This window comes from Austrofundulus limnaeus, unplaced genomic scaffold (genome assembly GCF_001266775.1).
Source record: "Austrofundulus limnaeus strain Quisiro unplaced genomic scaffold, Austrofundulus_limnaeus-1.0 Scaffold37, whole genome shotgun sequence".
Lineage (NCBI taxonomy): Eukaryota > Metazoa > Chordata > Actinopteri > Cyprinodontiformes > Rivulidae > Austrofundulus > Austrofundulus limnaeus.
Window position 1 is genome coordinate 699,412 of NW_013952439.1, and position 6,459 is coordinate 705,870.

At 39.5% G+C, this 6,459-nt stretch overlaps 1 protein-coding gene across 1 annotated transcript; it reads right to left on the reverse strand.

Annotated features, from left to right (window-relative positions):
- Nucleotides 1-1,679: 1,679 nt before the first annotated feature.
- Nucleotides 1,680-5,907, reverse strand: LOC106516365 (mannose-P-dolichol utilization defect 1 protein). The gene is made up of 7 exons (XM_014006680.1): nucleotides 5,803-5,907; nucleotides 5,641-5,706; nucleotides 4,235-4,367; nucleotides 4,010-4,095; nucleotides 2,344-2,453; nucleotides 2,137-2,247; nucleotides 1,680-2,055 (listed from the first exon to the last, which is right to left on the reverse strand). Exons 1-7 carry the CDS (start codon nucleotides 5,894-5,896, stop codon nucleotides 1,933-1,935), a joined length of 723 nt encoding a protein of 240 aa, XP_013862134.1. The 5' UTR covers nucleotides 5,897-5,907; the 3' UTR covers nucleotides 1,680-1,932.
- Between the last annotated feature and the right edge of the window lie 552 nt (nucleotides 5,908-6,459).

A 6,459-nucleotide genomic window follows, 5' to 3' on the forward strand; every position in this document is an offset into this window, starting at 1 on the left:
AAACATAAATGCGACCTCTGGTGCTTCAGACATCTTTCTGTGTGTGATCTTATTTATTTACAGCACCGTGTGTTTGTCAGTGAATGTGTGAAACCTGCTGCATCAGTTTGCTGAATTATTTTTAATAAAGTGAAGTTTTTAATCCTCTCATAGAKACGATGCACTTTCAGCAGAGGTAACTGGTTTTCAAAAAAAGAGCAACCTTGCCTCTTCATTGTGATCACACTCATTTGTACTGTAAAGTTTTGAATTTTAGTAAAACTAACCAGGTGCTCTGTTGTGTATTTAATATTTTACATAACATTAGAGCATTAAAGTCTGTATTTGAAGTAAATATACTTGTGACCAGAAAGGATCTCATTTAAAAAGAAAAACCTGTAATGCCAAAGTGAGTGCCATAAAACGTTCCTGCCTGTTACTGATGGATGAAACGATGGGAAGTACCTTCATGTGTTGTAGTTCCTCCTCGTTCTATTTTGACCAAAGCTTTTTGCAGCTGCTTCAGTAAAATCTCAGGAAATTGTGCCAACATGTTCAGACAAAAAGACGCGCGTCTCTGTAAATCGATTTTATTTCCCCCCACTAGGAAGAAAACCTGTTCATAAATTTAATAAATATTTACAATATAGATGTGTATTTTTGGAACATTTTAAGGTCATTTAGAGATAATTGCCTTCTATACATGAGATGGTGTTATTTTAAAGCTGTGTAAAAACAGACAGGTAGAAAAGCTGAACAGCATTAATGAATGTTACACAGAAACATTTCAGAAATATGTGAACCTGAAATGACTTTTTATTATTTTTGTGTAATGGAAATAAAATAACTTTTTTATTGACTAAAGTCGTGTTTATTTTAACTTACTTACACAACAAAAACATGTTTTTTTATCTTTGTCATATTCTGGCTTTCTGATTGGTGCTGAAGGTGTCACCTGCTGACTTTAGTCCAGGATGTTTGGAGGTTTCTGTCCTCAAACAAGGCAGAGCTGGGCCCCTTTCCTCAAGAGATTTTTTTAATGTGAAGCTTTCAGAACCTTAAACTGGCACCATCTGGACCTGCAGCCTCTTCACCCTACTCCATCCTGATATTGGAGAAGTTGAGCTCCACGACTGAGGTGCAACAGAGTAGCTGTGTCTCCAGAGTACAGTGCATTAGGAGGGACAGGATGGAGGAGGCTATTTGCTGCAGATTTGGTTGGTGAACTCCATGTATGCTCATGGAAGTAGGGAGTAGGAGCATGAACACAGGGCCTGCAGCTTCTTTAGTGTTAAAGTACAGGGTGAGTCAGAAGTCTCAGGACACTTTTCTGAATACTCAAGCAAGTAATGGATSGGGGGCTATCTTACCAATATGGCAGCCATGTTATGCATATAAGATACCCYCTCACTTATTGGAGTATTCAGATATTAAATTTTCTTTATTCTTTCTGAAATAAAAGGTTGTCCTGTGACTTTTGACTGAATGTCAGTAGAGCCTCAGATGGTGGTTGTGGWTCACGAGGGACAGGCAGCTGTTTAAAGCTTCTTGGACACAAGCTGGGAAGTGATCACTTCACCTGGGAGGGGTGTGATGTTGAAATACCAGAAAACACCCTCTGAAACCATTAAGAGACATTCAGTAATTTAGGAGATATTTTGACTACAGAAACAGACAAATAATAATAATAATAACCAGGATTATTTGAATTTACCAAAGTTTACTCATCAGTTTTCAGTCTGTTTTCCTCATGGTTTAGTTTTGATTATTTTAACCACTAGAGGGCGACASAGGGCTTTCAGTTACAACTATTAAAAACTGGTTCCTACAGCAGGCTTAAAAAAAAAGAAACAATCCACATGATCCTGAGAACCTGAGCAGCATTTAAACACAGCAGCACATAAAGAAGAAGTAAATATTTCCTGTATGTAATGAGTCAACACATCTTCTCTGCTAATCTGTCTTCTTTGAGGCCTCAGCAGAGCTGCAGCTGCAGCAGAGGACCTGAGACAGCAGGACAAAGCTGAGACATGAGGACAGGATGTGGGACAGACTGATGAGAGATATTCCAGTCCTCTGAAAGAAATAAATTTCAAACAATATCAAAACCAACTGATGAGAATTAAACCTTGCAGCTTTGTYTTTGTGCCTGCAGACCTGTAGACAAACAGCAGCAACGCTCACAGATCCTGTCCAATTCARGGACAAGGACAGGGCAGACAGCTGACCCGTGTGTCCGTTCTGGTGGTTTGTCACAGCTTGTGCAGCCTGGAAACAGCAAAAACACATATTCACACTGYCGGGTCACACTGATCCTGAAACAGAACCAGGAATGTGCTCATGGAAAGAAAAATCAGTTTAAACCTTGCTCGCAATTAAAGCTGCAACAGAGGAGACATCCATCAGTGAGACAACAGCTGCAGATAAACCCAGGAGGAGCATCATACCCCCGAAACCAAGGAGGAGCAGCAGGCCTGGCCAAAAAAAACAAACAAAAAAAAAACAATCCCTCCTTCAATTTCAGGAATTGTTGCAATATTTCCATCTGGATTCTGACAAAGTGCAACAAAACCGGTCAGATGAATGGAAAAGACAAAAATTGGAAATCTCCAAATAAGACAAAACAATCCTGTAATCCAGAGTAATTCTTTAGTTTATCATTAAAATTTATATTAAAGAAAATTAAATTTTATTGTTTTTATTAGAGCAGCTTGTTTTTTGGAATTTGTGAAATATTTCAAATGTGTTAAATAGGTTTAAAYCTGTAGGATCTCTAGGATCACACCTCTGTTTTTTGCGGATGATGTGGTCCTGTTGGCTTCATCGGAACGTGATCTGCAGCTCTCGCTGGAGCGGTTCACGGCCGAGTGCGAAGCGGCCGGGATGAGGCTCAGTGCCTCCAAATCCGAGRCCATGGTCTTGAGCCGGAAAAGGGYAGAGTGCCTTCTCCRGGTCAGGGGGGTCRCCCTGTCTCAAGTGGAGGAGTTTAAGTATCTGAGGATCTTCTTCACGAATGGGGGAAGAAGGGAGCGGGAGGTCGACAGGCGGATTGGCGCAGCGTCTGCTGTAAAGCGGGCACTGTACCGGTCCGTCGTGGTGAAGAGAGAGCTGAGTCAGAAAGCGAAGCTCTCGATTTACCGGTCGATCTACGTTCCTACCCTCATCTATGGTCATGAGCTTTGGGTCATGACCGAAAGAACGAGGTCCCGGATACAAGCGGCCGAAATGGGTTTCCTCTGCAGGGTGGCTGGGCTCTCCCTTAGAGATAGGGTGAGAAGCTCGGTCATCCGGGAGGGACTCAGAGTAGAGCCGTTGCTCCTCCACGTCGAGAGGAGCCAGTTGAGGTGGCTCAGGCATCTGGTAAGGATGCCTCCTGGACGCCTCCCTGGTGAGGTATTCCGGGCACGTCCCACCAGGAGGAGGCCCCGAGGAAGACCCAGGACACGCTGGAGGGACTATGTCTCTCGGCTGGCCTGGGAACGCCTTGGAGTTCCCCTGGAGGAGCTGGAAGAAGTGGCTGGGGAGAGGGAGGTCTGGGCCTCCCTTCTGAAGCTGCTGCCCCCGCGACCCGACCCYGGATAGGAGGAAGAAAATGGATGGATGGAGGTTTAAACCTGCCGTGAGTTTTTTTAAACCTTGACGTTGATTTTATGCCAGATCTAAGGGAAATGTTAGATGTTTTTGTCCTCAAAGTATGTTATGAGTTTGACTCTCAGCTACTACCACACCAAATTTGACAGTTACAGCCATTTTTTGTGTTTCCAACATTCAGCTGAATGTGGCGGCCATCTTGAATGAGGTTGACTCCAGAATGGTCATTTTTTAAAATAAAAACACTCATTGATTATTTATTGAATGTCTCATAAAAATCTTTTGAGTGGTTTGTGAGATATTTTGCTAACAGACAACACACATAACAATAATAAAGATATTATTAAAAACACAGAGTATCTGGCATTTCATTTGTAGATTTAACCTGATCTGAACCTGTCAGAAACACTTTTTTTTCAAGGTGCCTTTAGCTGCTGACCTTTGAAAGTACAGCCACGATGATGCAGGATGAGGAAGATGATGGTGGCTGTCTGAGACAACACGAAGATTCTGTCAGCCCAGGAGCTATGGAGAGGTTCAAGAACAAACAGAGAGATAGATGAAAAACAGAAACCTTCTTTCAGCTGCTGTTTGGACACTAATGGAACCAGTGTGTTTGAAAATCCTTCATCTGATGTTTACTTTCAGGTTATCACTTTCTTACAAAAATGGGAAGTTGTTGGCCAAGGCATAGACAACCGGACATGACAGAGCATAAAGCTGCAGCAGCAACGAGGTCAGGCTCAAACCCTCAGAACTTCCTCTCCACAGGATCTTCAGCAGCTGAGGTGTTTGGCCTGCAAGAAGAAAAAAAACATCATTCTGTCTAAATATAATTACTTATTATTTGTTTTAACAAGGAATGTTTAACTTCGTTGTACAGGCTTGTTGAAAAAGATTATTCTAATTGTGTAAAATAAAATGTCACTAACATTTTTAATATTTATCACACTTTCTGAATGTAAAATCGCATTAAAAAATTCACTGATATTTTATTGTTATTTATCAAACTGCTCTTTTACAAATTTTTTGCTAAATATTAAATTTAAATGTTATGTCTAAATGATAAATCCTGAATCTAAATATGTAAATCCAAATGTGAAAGTTGAATTTTAAATGTTGTGGCTAAATATTGAAGTATTTTTGAATGCAACACTTGCTGCTGGTGCTCAGCTCTTATTGTGACATCATCATCCCGAGACAAGAGAAACCGGCAATGCTGCTAACAAGACATCACTCTAGTTGCAGCCAGTGACCAAGCTTCACTTTCAGCAGCGTTAGCATCCTGTGACAAAATCAAAAGCTAATGATGCTGACGATGGCATTTAAAATCTAAACGTGTTCATTGAAAACAGCATGGATGGTACCTGTAGTCCGGCAGTTTGAAGTGCAGCTCGGACACCGGCCGCATCTACAACTTTGATGTTTTGTAGTGAACCGTTAGCAGCGTTAGCAGTGTTAGTGTTTGCTATTGTCTCAGGATGATGACATCCTAACAAGAACTGAGCACCAATAGCAATGCTTTCCATTCTGAAATACTGAAATGTAAACTTCAACATTTAAGATTTAATTTTACATTTAGATTTAAGATTTAACATTTACACATAACATTTAACATCTTAACATTTAATTACAATTTTCAAAATGTAAGAACAGGGAGCTAAATAACAGTAAAATATTAGCAAAGATTTTTAACTTGAATTTTACTCAGAAAGTGAGCTAAATATCTAATGAGTAGTAACATTTTGTGACATTTTATTTTACACTAGGCACCACATAATTATGAGTTTATTGTAAAATAACATGTAATCAGTTACATTTAGCAACTCTGATCGCAGCTTTTAAGAAATTCTAAATTTCGTCATAAAACATGACTGCAGCGAAACATTTGCAGACAGAGGACGTGAGAAACACCGTGTCTTCAGTCCCACTGATGAAGTCAGTTTCTTATCAACACTGAGTGAAAGTTTGTTAGAATACTGAACTCAGTGAGGAAGTTCAAGCTCTCACATCTTCAGAAATCAAACACGAAGATGTGGACGTAAAAAGACGCTGATGTTGAATTCTTACCCAGAAATGTGTCCAGCAGGATCCAAAACCCAGCAGCTCTATTGAGAACGAACTTCAAACATGGCACTGTGAGAGAAAGAAATTAAAACTTGTTTTAAAATGAGACTGTGATCCTGGAGAACTAAAAGTGTTTAATAGTAGACACAAGTTGTAAAACCTCACAGTGGGCATGAAAGTTAACAAAAAACTCGTTGAAGCATTTCTCTGGCATCAAATAACCAACAAGAAGCTCTTTAAATAAAACAGAGGTGGTCATAGTGGCTCTGTGGCCTGACTGATCTGTAGTAGGAGAATGGTCCAAAGGTTTCCAGATATTTACATGAGGTGCAAAGGACAACAGTCTGCTCACCTTTTAGCTTTTGTTTGGAGGGAGGATGTTATTTAATGGTAGTCCTCAAATAGAGTTTATTGTTTTGTATTGAAGAAATAAAATCAGACTGTTTTAAAATTATTCATTTAAAACAAGCATAACTGAAATTCAGCCACCAGAGGTGGGTTTCATCATTTTATTGCCCACAGCAAAGCACATGGGGGCCTTTTGTTACTTAACTTATTATTTTTTGCAACTTTGAATTACCTGAGAAATACAGAAATACAGAACCTGCCAGAGGGTAGGTCAAAATAATAAAAAACAGAGTATAAGAATTATTTCCCTGAAGGAAAAAAGAAAAGAAATATTGCACAATTTTGGGTCAATGTACTTTTCGGTTATTTCATTTTTCAGGTTATTTTATTTTTATTTTATACTTCAAATCCATACAATGTAAAATTACTTTTTTTTTATCAAAACACATGTTTTCATATAATATACAAGAAAAA